General features: G+C 44.9%; 1 protein-coding gene across 1 annotated transcript; it reads right to left on the reverse strand.

The window, feature by feature from the left end:
• Window positions 1-1,482: 1,482 nt before the first annotated feature.
• Window positions 1,483-11,337, reverse strand: RHBDD3 (rhomboid domain containing 3). Its single transcript, XM_060249933.1, has 6 exons — window positions 11,192-11,337; window positions 9,884-10,041; window positions 7,906-8,298; window positions 6,426-6,591; window positions 4,425-4,733; window positions 1,483-2,439 (listed from the first exon to the last, which is right to left on the reverse strand). Exons 2-6 carry the CDS (start codon window positions 10,035-10,037, stop codon window positions 2,262-2,264), a joined length of 1,200 nt encoding a protein of 399 aa, XP_060105916.1. The 5' UTR covers window positions 10,038-10,041; window positions 11,192-11,337; the 3' UTR covers window positions 1,483-2,261.
• Window positions 11,338-14,610: the final 3,273 nt, after the last annotated feature.

The raw sequence follows: 14,610 nt of genomic DNA on the forward strand, positions 1-14,610 counted from the left end.
CTCAGTTGTACCCTTGCTCCCTCTAGCCCAGTATCCTGTACTCTGGCAAGAAGTTCCAGATTAGGTTCAAAGGATTTTAATTGCATAGCTTTTATTCCCTGGGAGCAGATCTCCAGACTTCTCAGGTGGAAAAGGGCCTTACCCCACATTTGCTAATCTGAAATCCTTTTAATGGGAAATGTCAGAGTCTGAAGCTGGGATCATCTGCATGCAAGGCATGTACTTTGCAACTGTACTATGGCTTCTCCTATCCAGAGAGATGTCCCTGCCAGACACAGCTGGCACCCTGCCCTGCTGAGGGCTAAATCAGAAGAGATGCTGTGAGTTCTGAGACTAGAGCGCCCACCTTTTTAAAAGTACACTTTTCAGGGGCAGGGCAAACAGCACCCTTCTGGGGCTGTCTCAGTTCAGGACAATGATGCAAGGGAGAAGGCTACCACCACCTTGCAACCCAAGCAGGATGCCTCCCCCCCCCCCCCCCCACGCACCTTGCAATTGCATTTTTTAAAAAAGGAGCTTCAGTCATGGAATGCCCAGTGTTTCATCTGAGAATGAAAGGTAAGGTTACCAGGATAGCAGCTGGCAAGCAAATGTATGTCTGTTGCCACTGAGATACTTGAAAGTTTACAATTCAAATTCTAAGAAGCCTCCCTAGACCTCCCTCAAATCTAACCTTGAGCAGCCCATGTCGTTTTGCGATGTCCATGTAACTAAGGCCAGGGCAGAAAGAATGGATCCTAGCATATCTTGGCTGCCTTGGTGCATCAGGACAGCAGTGGCAGGGAACAGTGTAGGGGCCGTGCAGAAGGAGATCAAGACGGATGAGGAGCCTGACCTGGATAACCCAGGCAAGCCCAATCCTGTCAGATCTGGAAGCCAAGCAGAGCCAACCCTGGCTAAGTACTTGGATGGGAGACTTCCTTGGAATAGCAGCAGTTAGGACTGCAGGGGCAGGCTGCAACAAGCCACTTCTCTGCATGTCCAATATGCCTCAGTAGGGGTTGTCAGAAGTCGCCATGGCTCCCAGGCATGAGTGCACAAATAAAAAATTCAGACAAGGAGAACTTAAGACAAGAAGCACACTAACTTGCTTTTTCTGGGACTGTGAGATGCTGACCCAGTGGTCACACACAACTCCATACTCAACAGATGGTTGGGGCACTCTCAAGGACATGCTGGTAGGGCAGCTGGAGAATTTTCAGTTTTATTTTTATTCTTTTACTGGATATTTATGTGCATGTGACAATAAAATGCATATATATATATATATTCCTGATTAACATGGAACCCAAATGGGCCTCATTTTCCTTCCCCCTTAAACATTTCTGCTGTACAAGATACAAGTCTCGGTGAAGGTGGGGGTGTGCAAATTTTAGATCAAAAAGAACACAACGAATCCACTCCCTGGCAAATGGTACTCCCAGGTGTCAACCCATCTGGGGGTTTTGTACTGTCCTACCAGTGTCTTTCCACAGAAATAGCTTATGTTTTGAAGTCCTTTAATTCAAGACAGTAGGATTTTAAACACTATTAAATCCCTTGGATTCTCTCCGGTAATCCATTCCAGGATCACACATTATCAGCCTCTCTGAGCTCCAGGTGGTCATGAGACATTTACAGGTGGATTTACTCATCTGAGAGAATGGGTACTTGATCCTGCAGGCAACTCAAGCAGTAGCAGACGGTGGTGGGAGCGCTACACGGCAAACACAAAGGTTGCTGAAATAAAAGTTGAATTTAACAACCCAAGTGGACATGTATTCTGTAGTGTTACACTCTTCTTGAATGGAAGGGGTGGGATAATGGTATTTTGTTTCTTCAAGGGTCTTCCCGATTGCAGCTTCTTTCCCTTGGCACATAAGAAGCAAAGGACACGTTTGCTTTTGAAAAGCGCGGGGGGGGCGGAATGCTGCAATCAGAAAAACCAATGGGTAGTTGGTATCCATATCTCAGATCCTGTCATTTCAGGAGTCTAGGCTGGTGGAAGGAAGGAGCTGTATTTCCCCTGGGAAGATTTCTTTATTAGCTTGGAGCACCTGGAATTCTGCCATGAAGCCAACAGCTTGTTTTGCCCCTGCCTGGCCATAAACTGTAATGCTTCCATGCAACTGAACCTTCATCTCAGCTTTGCTCCTTGTTGGTCTTCCTGCTTTATTCTTCCTCAGTGGATTCCATGAAGCACATAGATTCATCCCGGATATGGTTGTTTCCTGCCCAGAACTTAGCAGTATCAGAAGCAGAGACTTCCTTCCTCTGTTTACTCACTGGTTGGGACCCATCAGTTTGTGGTGAGCGGAATGGCTCTCTGAAGTCACCACAGCTGCATCTCCCACGTGGCCTCCGATCAGCAAGGAGACGGCACCTTCTACGTGGCCTGTGGCTGCCAGAGCCACCACTGCCTGCTCTGTTGGGAAGCCCATCTTCTGGAGCTGCTGCAGCCTGCCGGGGATGGAGGCATGAAGGAGATGGGTTAAGGGTCAGAAGCCTGCGCAGGTAATTCCCGAACCTGCCTTTCAGATAAGAATATCAAGTGATATTGGGGTGGGGTGGGGGGAAGGCATCTCAGGTTTTTGCTCTGCTTTGGGAAAACCTCAGAAAAGGAGTCTGATCTCTCCCGTTCCTAGTAAGTAAGTACAGTATTTTTTGCACCATAAGACTCACTTTCCCCCCCAAAAAAGTGGAGGGAAAAGTGTGTGCGTCTTAAGGAGTGAATACTGCAAAAAATTCACACAAATGCCTCTAAATTCACACAAACGGCTCTAAAAACTAGGTGCGTCTTATGCTCAGGTGCGTCTTATGGAGCGAAAAATACGGTAAGTAAATTTTTATTTATACCCTGCCCTCCCCGCCGAGGCAGGCTCAGGGCAGCTTACAGAGCATGATACAGTATCATGGTATAACAATAACAGATAAAATCAATCAACGATATAAATACAAAATATAAACTAATTTTAAAAATAAGCTAAAACAATACAGTGGTTCCTGGCCTACACATCCTCTGTGCTTTCTTCCTGGTTAGTCCCAGAGACCCAAATGAGAAAATGGGGTTCATTGTTGTGATCACATGAAGCCAGGGCTTTTCTTTTTAAAAAGCCTAGCATGGATTCATTTGCATTTTAGGCCACACACCCTGATGTCACCATTGTTTCACACAGAGCTTTTTTGCAGGAAAAGCCCAGCAAGAACTCATTTGCATTTTAGGCCACATCTCTGATACCAAGCCAGCCAGAACTGTGCTCCTGTGCATTCCAGCTCAAAAAAAGCCCTGCAAGAAGCCATGAGCCTCTCTGAGGACTGAGAGCTACCAGGAGTAGAGCCTCACTTAATAGAATCATATTTCTTGGGAAAGCATAGTTCCAAAGAGAAAACAAGCCTTCCCCAATATCGAGCAATGAGCCCATGATCCAGGACTTCTCAAGCAAGATACACCTGAACATCAAGGATCCTGCTGCATTACTGTTCCTACTGGCAAAATACTGTGCCCACATTAACATTCCCCATTTAAAGTCCTTAGTTCAGACTGACCCAATTTAAACTGCTTTGATTTCCTGCCAAAAAACCCAGCTCAGTCTCCAAAGGCAACTGTGGGCGTTTCCTCCATGGGTGACACAACAGTTAGGAAATGTCTTTGTTTGGGAGGTGTCCCCTTCAAGCTGAATGCAGGGGGCAAGGGGTGGGTATGAAGAGTTTGTCCAAGGCTGACAGTAACAGCTGGAAGTTGACAAAAAAAAATAATACTTGGCTGCTTCCACATGGGGATGATTATCCATTGTGGACTCATTGCTATCACAAACACAGAGGCAACAAGACTTTCCAAATTGGGCAGTTCTCAGGCTTTCTCTCCCCTTCCCTTTGCATTTGCCATGTCTCCTTTTCCTTCCCAGTGGGAGAGCTTTTTTTGCCAGCCTTTAAAAAATGGTAATTGGTATATTGGTTATAGCAATATTATAGCAATAAACCTACTACCAATTTTTTTAAGAAGCTGGCACAAAGCCTGTTGGTGTGAGCAGAATAGTGGGCAGGAGGGAATGGGAAGTTAGGAAATCCACATCTTCTCATTCACAAGTGGACTGACCCACTTAGACTGAGATGTTTCCAAAAATGTTGGTGCAAAGGAGGGGAAACCATGGAAGGCAACGAAAGAAGAACAGGATGACTATGACTTTCTATAGATGCTTTGAAAAACCCTGCAGTGGTGGTGGCACAGTTGAACAGTTATTGTGGAAGCTTCCTTTTACACTACAAGGTCTCTCTCTTTCTCCGGGGGTCTGAAAGGAACCGTGCACCTGCAGCCCTGTAGAGTGCTTCTTTGCCTCTCCATGAGCTCTGCTTGCTTATTCATAAATAAAGCACATAATTCAAAAACACCATAAATCCCCACTGCTCACCTCGCCATATCACCCTTTTCTTAGAATTATCCTTACCGGAGAGAAGAGACAGATGATTTTGATAGCTTTATTTCTCCATCAGTCACATCTTGCAAAGAGGCTTGGATTCCAGCCTGTAGCATCTCTTCATCAACCAGGGATTCATGCAGGACTGAAAAGGGAATGTTTGAAGCCCCAGAGGGGCCTGGGAAGGGAGATGGAAAAACAGGTGTGTATGGCAGCCTGGATTCCTGCTCCAGTCCTATGTTTTCTCCTCTCCAATAAGGGGCAGATGAAGTTGGAGGTCGGCTGGGAAAAACTCTTGGGAAGACTGGTTGGGCTTGAAGTTCCAGAACAGAAGGAATTCTGAGAATTGGGGAAGAAAAAAAATAAAAAAGATTTTGAATTAAATCAAACAGAACTTCACAAATTAAAAACTTGGGTCTATGCCTAAAAAATGCAAGTGAACATGTAAAAGGGTAATGTGCAAATGGGATAAAAATGGGTTTTGGAAAAAAGAATATTGTACAGGTTCACTCTTCAGAGAATTTGTTGCTGTTTCCCCTAGGTTTATTGCCTACGCTATGTGAAATGGCCCTATAAGGGAGTTTGCCAGGTTGTTGGAAAGAAGTTGGTCCTACTGCATATTTCTTGCATGTAAACCAGGGATTCACAACATGCCACCTGTGAGAATCCTGGCACCCATTTACTGCTTGAGTCTTGGGAATGAAATCCAAAGGATCTAGAATGGAACAAAAAACAGGGGGCTTCAGGTTGCTTCGTACCACCGAACATGCTAACGAAGTACAGAACGCATCCCAGGCAGATGTGTCACAAGCCTCATCAAGGCCACAGACATAGACTTTCTTATGTCTCTAAACAGGTAACCTTTCCCCCTAGAGCAATGCAGAAAGGAATCCTTCTCTGTTCTTCTGAAACTAAAACCAAACAGTGCCTCTTATTCCCCAAAGCAAGGACATGATCCCCAATGGCAGCCATTTTGTAATAGGCCTTGCCTCAGTAGCAGCCATTTTGTGGTGAAATCCAGTACTTTGTCTCTCACCACCTCAACAGCAAGTTGCTTCACAACATCAGCAGAACTCTTTTAGTTCTGCAGATTAACTAACTATACTTTGTTAATTAATTGACATAGGTTAATTAACATGAGCAATATAATTTTTGCAAACTTATCAGGACTTATAAAAACAGCAAGACAGAAAAAAACCCTTTTGACCCATTAAATCCATCTTTCGAAAAGGAGGCATTTTAATTATTTTTTTGCTTTTAATAAACCTTCAGGAAACTGATCTGAGTGCAAAGAAGTCTTTTGAACACCTGATTCAATTTCCCTCTGTTCTCCCCTTTCTTATCAGCAAGACCCAGGTCGAAAGTCACTTCTTGAACTTTCAGATATTGTCCTTTAACTGACTTCTAGGGGAAGTTTTGCTGATGTTTACCTCTTTAAATAACCTCTGCAGTCTAGATGAGCTCTTTTGCTCCGAGACTGCACTGCAGGGAAAGCAAGCAGTGATTCTATCTAGAATTTAAAAACAACAGAATGCTCTCTGGACTTACTTTTGCAAAGTTGAAGGCAGTTTATAAACTACTGGAATGTGGTCAAGTCAGCGGAAAAGGTCAAAACTGTGGTATTGTGCTATATTTAAGGATGAGCTATTTAAAAGTTAGAGAAAATTATTCTTGACTTAACTCTCAGAGCTCTCCTAAGCATTAGAATTGGAGTAGGTTCTAGATTCAGGTCTGAACTTTAATTCTAAGGTAAATATTGATCGATTGGCTTGATATTTTTGATACGTTAAATAAATAAAAACAAAACTAAAGTACAAAGTTCACAAAAAGCCATGGATGTACCTGCAAGGGGACCTCACTGCTATTCATGCCATTTCTCAATCTTACAAAAACTCTGGTTTGCTGTGATATCCTTGGATATGCAAACCAAGATGTTAATCAAATGCCCATCCAGTGTGGGGAGATGATCCTACCACACACAGGAGAGGCAAAACATCCAAAATACTTTTCATATACGAGTTTCACATTTACCTTTCAGTTCTGGGTGCTGGGTCAGCTATTGGAAGAAGTCCAGTTGTTGGGGGCATGACAAAAGGGAGGAAAGAGACCCCTGCCAGAGTCCTGCAGATGATCCCATTGTGCCACCTTTCCAGGCTTTTCTCTGACAGTTCCAATGGGAAGAAAAATCCAGCACAATCTAAGGGGTTCCCCCAACTTGTCAAGGAAAATTCCTCTTACCCAAGAAAGCCAGGAGCTTCTAGACCTGTAATAATTAAAGGCAGGACCTTTACAGTAAATTATCTACCACACTCCTTTCCCATTAGAAAATACACAGCAGGAAAATGTTTGATCCAATTATGAACATATGAAGCTGCCTTACACTGAATCAGACCCTTGGTCCATCAAAGTCAGTATTGTCTTCTCAGACTGGCAGCGGCTCTCCAGGGTCTCAAGCTAAGGTCTTTCACCTATTTGCCTGGACCCTTTTTCGGAGATGCCAGGGATTGAACCTGGGACCTTCTGCTTCCCAAGCAGATGCTCTACCACTGAGCCACCGTCCCTCCCCCAAGGAACCTAGGAACTGATTCTTGGAATGTACCATGTCAGATTGGAGGAGGGAGAGTTACATTTGGAATGTTCTACTATAGAAAAATACCTGTATACTCATGGGAAAACTAGTACACCTGGGAGGAGGGCTTCTCAGTCTGCTCACCAACCTGGCAAAATAGCCAGCTAAGAGGTGAAACACAGTGTAACTGCAATGTCCAGAAAGCTGACTTAGCTATGCGAGGACTGCAGTGAAGCCTAACTGGTGAAACCTTGCATAAGTTTCTCTATCCTGCTCCAATACAAAGCAGCCCCTCTGAAAGGAGAACCACCAGATTCACAATACAGTAAAAACCACCGCCAACTTACACTGCATTTGGCCATGCAGGTCCTTGCCTACAAATAGCTTAGGCCACAATAGTATTTATTATCCCCACCTTCTGTGTCAGACCTTAAAGTTGCCATTCTTTTGCAAAGGAAAACTTCCAAGGGAGAATCTGTCACAATGCTGCTGGATTGGAATTCATTTGAAAATCAGGCTTTGCAGGAGTGGTCACAACAAAACCCAGGAGTGGCTAAGTCACCTGAGAAAGACACTGTCCCTCTTTTCGAGGCTTATTCTCACTAGTATCTGGTTACCATGAAGAAGTCTGTCTTATCGGCCGGGACCAACGTGGCTACCTGTGGAAGTTAGGCTCTGACAAAATAATGCCAGTCTTCCTTATAGGCCGAGTATGTTTTGTGGATGGGCCTTCATTCTTAGGAAAGGGCTATGGCCAATTACCCCCTGGCATTTAGGTCTGCTAGTTACGTTTGTGTAGACAAAAGAGCAATCAACAGGCTTCAACTGCAGCAACTCTACAGAAGACTGAACTGCAAACTATGCAGTTCACTGCCAGTAGAGATGGTGATGACCAGTACTACGGATGCTAAAGGGCAGACTCAAAGGGTAGCAAAAGGATACAAGCTAGGCATGTCAGCAACCCACTGGCATGCAGGAGGAAAGGAGAGCTGGGCAACAGAAGTTGGCTGAGCACAAGCAGCACCCCAGCCACAAGAGTGGCTGGAATTGCTCCCAAGATCCCCCTCCGCTTTTGTTGCCTTTGGTAGTACCCCAGCATGGCTAGGTGCACGGGTGTGTAGCCACCAACAGCAGCTGCAGGCTGGGCACCCCACAGTCCAGCTAGCAGGAGGTACAGAAGAGCTGAGATGGTGGCTCCAAGGAGTGAAGCATAGAGGTAGCAAAGTGTGCCCAGATGCAGCTCCTGATGCCATCCCAGCAGTGGGAAGAGCATCACATTGAAGAGAAGGCAGGTGGCATCCGTGTGGCACAAGCAGTAGGTCACCAGGCGGTAGGCTGCAAAGAGAAGTTGGAGAAGGTGGTTAGCACAGGGTCACTTTTATTTGAAGAGGGGCCATGGCTCAGTGGTAGGGCATCTGCCTTGCACACAGAAGACCCCAGGTTCAATCCTTGGCAGTGTCAAAAGGATCAGGTGATGTGAAAGACCTCAGCCTGAGACTGGGAAGCTGACACCAGTCAGACTAGATAATACTGAAGAAGAAGGTGTTAGGTTTTGTATTAGAGTCTCAGAAGAAGATGATATTAGATTTGTATTAGAGTCTCAGAGAGGCTCACAATCTTCTTTACCTTCCTTCCCCACAACAAATACCCTGTTAGGTGGGGCTGAGAGAGCTCTCCCAGAAGCTGCCCTTTCAAGGACAACTTTGTGAGAGCTATGGCTGACTCAAGGCCATTCCAGCAGTTGCAAGTGAAGGAGTGGGGAATCAAACCCACTTCTCCCAGATAAGAGTCCATACACTTAACCACGACACCAAACTGGCTCTCCTTGTTAGACCAATTATCTGTTTTAGTATAAATCTGCTTCATGCATTCATGTCTGTCTTTCCAACAGCAGCAGCAACAGTAAATTCACACAGGCCTCCATTTCTATGCAATACTCTCTTGGTGTCCATATCCTCTTTAGTTTCTTGCACCCAAAAACACATGTGCAGACACATGAAGTCTAACAATAGATCCTTGAGAGTGTTGCCAACTTGCTTCTCAACTGCACCCCCTTTTTCACTAACAGTAAACTACCCCACTTATACCTAAGTCTTCTGTATTTTGTTTAAAAATGCAGTGCACTTAGAGTGTGCACAGATATGCCAGGCTCATTTTCCAGAATATCAAAACTAAGACACTGTAGAATACAGCAGTTTGCATCTCTCTTGCCTCCCTCCCCCTTTTGTAATAGATATATTGACACTATTGTTTTTAGAAAGCTAAGGCATTCACATTTCTAAATTCTCTAAATGTTCAAAATGGTCTCCTTTTGTGCTAACTATATGATAAATTAACCATTTTATGCTGTTAAAGGAGTTAAATAAGAATGAAAGTATTTCAACTTTTTTCACATTACCTCTCCCTACTCCCCTCTTGGCTTCCACACTTCATGAATGTTTACATCTCTAATCCGTGAATGCATGTGCGTGCACACACACACACACAACCTGTTTACATGCAGAAATGCTTTGTGGTCATTCCTGGGTCTTTCTGAATCCCAGCCAACATCTGACCACAGACCTTGGGACTGAAATAGATCCAGATGGGCAGCCATGTTGTTACTTGAACAAAGTAGGAGTCCAGTAGCACCTTTAAGACCAACAAAGCTTTATTCAGAATGTCAGCTTTCATATGCATGCATACTACATCAGACAATGGAATGGGGTACCAGTGAGCAGAACTACTTATAGCTGGTAGGCAGTGGTTTAGAATGAAAAGTGGTATACAATAGTTTTGGATTTCATAGTGCTAATGTTGCTTTGTGTGTCTGCCTGTGTGCTTGCTTTTATGCCTTTGTCTACTTGTTAAGTGCCTGGACCCAAGACCTCCAGAACCATCAAAGAAGTGAAAGAGCAACACAGAGGAGCCAAACACCTACCATGGAAAGGCTTGAGTAGCAGGCCGGGCACTAAGGCCAAGCTTTCCCCAATGCCCATCAGCCAGAAGAGGCAGAGAAGCAGCATGAGGGTGGAGGAAGCAACTGGAGGGCGCTGCAATCCCCACAGCCTGACCAGTAGCCTTCTGAGCCGCATTCCCCTACAAGATGAAAGAACATTACAATTTGGACCACAGGTTCATATTTATTGGTGGCTGCTTTAATTGCACATTAAGCAGGGTCCCATTTTAATGGACGGAGTTCATAACTACCAAAGATTGTTTGGGACTAAGATGATTCAGAAGGATCCTCTACCAAACAGGTGTTCTATTCACAGTGAGCTAAAGTTAAGGGCGGGAGATTAAGACAGGTTTTATTTCCAGCTTCTGTTGACATACAGCAGATTTCTTGCCTTTTTGAGTCTCAGTAATTCTAACAGCAACCCTGTAACGTAATTATGGCTACTATCCGTATTACAAATTGTTTATTTCTGATATTACAAATGTGAATCTATGCTAGTTCAGACCTAAGGCCACCCCTTCAATCCATGGCAAAGGATAGATTTTAACCGTGGACATTACAGTTGACAGTACCACCTGTGACCTAACTGTCCCACCACCACCACAATTACTCAAAAAGCAACCTGCAGTTTTAAAGGTGGCTATGGGATAACGGAAATATATTACCGGTAAGTCCGTTTCAACCTCATCCTAGCTAGGTGACTTAATGTCAGCTTGCTTAGGTGCCTCTAACTTTCTATGACTGGACTCAGGTGTTGTGAGATAAACAGATGGGGCAGTCCCAAGTGAGAGATTTCACATTCACCCAAGCAAGTTGGCTGGCAGCTCAGGAGACACAAAGACAGTACTTCCCATCACAGAATTTCAGTTGCTGAAATGGTCTGTTGTCATGGTTCATCTGGCTATTATAAAGGGATTACCTAAATTCATGCAGGCATTTAGGTCTATCAAAGCCAAGACGGTTTGGGAACCTCCACATTCAAGGGCATTATATGTCTAACTAACATATGCCGGGGCAAACAGAAGGGGAGCTGTTGCCTTCATGCCCTGTTTGGGAGCTTCCCCTCCAGGGCATCAGATCTTGCTCTGATCCAGTTCTTATATTTTCAAGAAAATTTTCAGGCCGCGTTGGAACCTCAGCTCCTCTCAGCATAGAAATGTTGAGGAGTTTCAAGTCTCTTCCTATGACGGGGGTGGCTATTTCCACACGAGTGCGCCCTCCGCCCTCCTCCGCAGTCTCTCCATTCTGCAAGATCAGACTGCAGTCTGCGGACAGACCACTTCCTTTTACCGGGCTCAAGAACAGCTGCTTGCTGAGACTGGCCGCCGTTCCCCCAGTCCGGCTGGTAGCGGCGGCTCATCGGCACGACAGGAACCGATGCGCAGTTCAGCCATTTTGGGCTTGCTAGCTTTTCCCGTTAGGCCGTTTGCAAGTCTAGCCAGCACATGCTTGAAACGAGCGAGGGAGCGTCGCTAAAGTGTAACTACACGAAAGCGACAAAAGTGTGGGGGGAGGGGGGATAAATCCGCCAGAGAGAATTCGAACTCTGATCCTGTTTTGTTGCTGCAAAGATTCTTCCGCGTTTTATAGAGGTTGGGAAGGGTTGCTCCCCTCCGTATCTGGAAAAATTCAGTCCCCCCTCCGTTTTTTTACTTAATAAACTACAGTATTTATTGCATTGATAAGTCTCGTTGGGCAAACAGTTCCAGTTTCCTAGACTGTTTGTTGTCTTTGGATAACAGACTTTTGCAGGCCGGCCCTCCCGTTATGGAGCTCCTAACATTTGGTTCCCAGGAGGCCAGAGAGCTGGAGAGCTACCCTCCTCCTCGCAAGTTAATGCATGGGATGGAGAAAGTAGAGAAAGAAGTACCCTTTCTCACAATACAAGAACTCGTGGGCATTCGATGAAATTGCTGAGCAGACAGGTTAAAACGGATAAAAGGAAGTACTTCTTCACCCAAAGGGGGATTAACATGTGGAATTCACTGCCACAGGAGGTGGTGGCGGCCACAAGCATGGCCACCTTCAAGAGGGGTTTAGATAAAAATATGGAGCAGAGGTCCATCAGTGGCTATTAGCCACAGTGTGTGTGTGTGTGTGTGTGTGTGTGTGTGTGTGTATATATATATATATATATATATATATATATATATATATATATATATATATATATATATATATATATATATATATATATATATATATATATATATATATATATATATATATATAAAATTTTTGCCACTGTGTGACACAGAGTGTTGGACTGGATGGGCCATTGGCCTGATCTAACATAGCTTCTCTTATGTTCTTATGAGTGCTGTTGCCACTTGCTCTGGCATGGGCACCAGTGCCCTCTCTGCTACCTGGAGTTCAAGGCCAGGGTCGGATCTCGGAGGGGCCGAGGGGGGTGCTTGCCCTGGCAGCCGGTACGAAACAGCAACGGAGGAAAAAATATAGTACAGCCGAGCCTAGGGACCTTGTGGGTAGACTTCATGAGATCCAGAGAAAACCCAAGAAACAGGGCGTGAAATTTGGAAGCCAAGTTACCTTGCCAGATCATGGGTCTGGGAAGGAAGGGTAGAGCTGAGTGGGGCCTGCTCCCCTTGGGCGAATGGCCTGAAGAGGCCATGGGGGGGGAGCAGAGTGAATAGCAGAAGCCATTTGCAAAAGAGGCAGACCCCGCCCCCCATTTTAGCCCTTCACATTGGCTTTTGGAAACCCCAAGAATAAAGCAAAACCCTTGAAAAATGGAAGTCCTACCCTGAGGCATCTGATGACGTGAGCTCTGATTCACAAGATGAGGGATGCTGAAGCACATTTAGTCAGTGCTGTTAGACTCCTGTTTAATTTTGCCTGAGAGCTGGTGACCCACCGGCTTCCTCACCCACAGTGGCCTCTGAAACAGTGTGCTGGGTCTGGCTGCTGCCCTGCACTTGGAGAAGTTACACATTACCCCCTCCCCCAAAGGTCAGCAACCAAGCCAAGGCTTTGCCTTTTATACCCCCTGTGACAGAGTGCACTTTTATAGAAACACACAAGTGCTGTACAAACAGGCAAAGGGCTGTGAAGGGTTAATTCTTCACAGAGCCAGTGACAGGCTGTTCCAAGAGATCTGACTGGTTAGCATCAGCTAAGCACAATAAGACTTCTGAGCTGTATGCTGACAATTCAGTCTGATTTCAGCCCTAGCTGAGAGGAGTCCAGTACTGGCAGTTTTGGAATTCAGCCCTGACTGAGATCAGTTTAACACAGACAGAAGAACTGGGGAAGAGGTGGCAAGGAAGTTTGGGAAGTAGGCGAAAACTACCATTTAGTTCAAGGGAAGAGTCCCATTTAATTTGGGAAGCTGGCAAAGACTTCCATTTAGTTCTCTCTTCTAGAGAGAGAAGAAAATTCCCTACCCAGTCAAACAGGGAGTTAGCTCTGAAGAGTGCAGAGATCCCTGGTCTGATGTGGTTAGAAACTGTAGACTTAAAAGTCAGCCAAAAACACATGGTGAGTACTGATGTGATTCAAGAGAAGGGGCTTGGGTACTGGAAAGAGTATACCAGCCTTCTGAAAACCAGGAGTCAGAGAATACTCAAAGAAAGTGTACTGGGGAAAATAGTGGAACAAAAGCTTCTCAACATAAAGATTTTAAGTAACTGTGAATAGCTTAGAAACTCTTGTTAGCCTGAAACATAAGAACTAAAGTCTGTGCATGTACTGCTTTTACCACAGAAATTCTCCAGCCCTGATTTCAGCTAACCTTTTCCCTCTAAATAATATATTTTAATTTTGAATTTCAAAACACCCTGAGTGCTATTTACATTATGTTAAAGTGGGTTCCTGATCCTTCCCTAAGGTTGCTGGACTGAGCCAACAGACAAAATATTGCATGGTGACTGGGTGGGACAGCTAGAGTTGTTCGGGAAAGAAGAAAACAAATTACTAGGGCTGCTCAGTCAACAAAGGGAAAGAAAAATGGAGGGAAATCTTGCCTCTGAGGGAGGGAAGTGAATGGGACCATCATACCCCCACATTGTAGCAACATTTTGACTAGGTCCTGTCTTTGAAATGTGTCTGCATAAAGTTTTTAGCCCCTCCTCAGCAATGTATGCCTAGCCAACACTGGCAGTGGTCAAGATTAGTCTACTGCTCTGAGCCTTACAACCTTCCTCCCACCTTAGGCCTGTGAGCTCCCAGTCACAATTAACATCAGGGATATGAACCTGTTTTATCAAGCCAGGGGTCCATCAAACTGACTGGCGGCAGCACCACCCCATTCCCAGGCTTCAGGAAGAGGGTGGTCTTTTCCAACATTTGCTACCTGAACTTTTTAAAATATAACTGAAGATGCCAAGACTGAACTGGTGGAGCTTCTGAACGCTACACAGGTTTTCATTTACTGAGTAATTATACATCATTATACATTGCAAATTATACATCAATAAGTATCTTTCCCAATTGCATCCCAGCAGGGACTGTTTTTGGTCAGTGAATTTTATAAGTTCTCAAGGCTTCTATTTTCGCGCTTAGAAGAGAAAGGGGAGTAGGAAGGCATACTGCATGCTTTTTTAATCAAAAGAGTCACCAAAGCCTGGAGGCATCCCTTGATATATTCCCATGAACTAGCCTAGATGAGTTTTACTTTATTTTTTAAAGGCTGTGTGAGCCGGAGGCTTTAAAAAAGTGAGCTAGCTCACACTTAGAGGGAACACCGCTTA

Source organism: Heteronotia binoei, chromosome 11, assembly GCF_032191835.1.
Source record: "Heteronotia binoei isolate CCM8104 ecotype False Entrance Well chromosome 11, APGP_CSIRO_Hbin_v1, whole genome shotgun sequence".
NCBI lineage: Eukaryota > Metazoa > Chordata > Lepidosauria > Squamata > Gekkonidae > Heteronotia > Heteronotia binoei.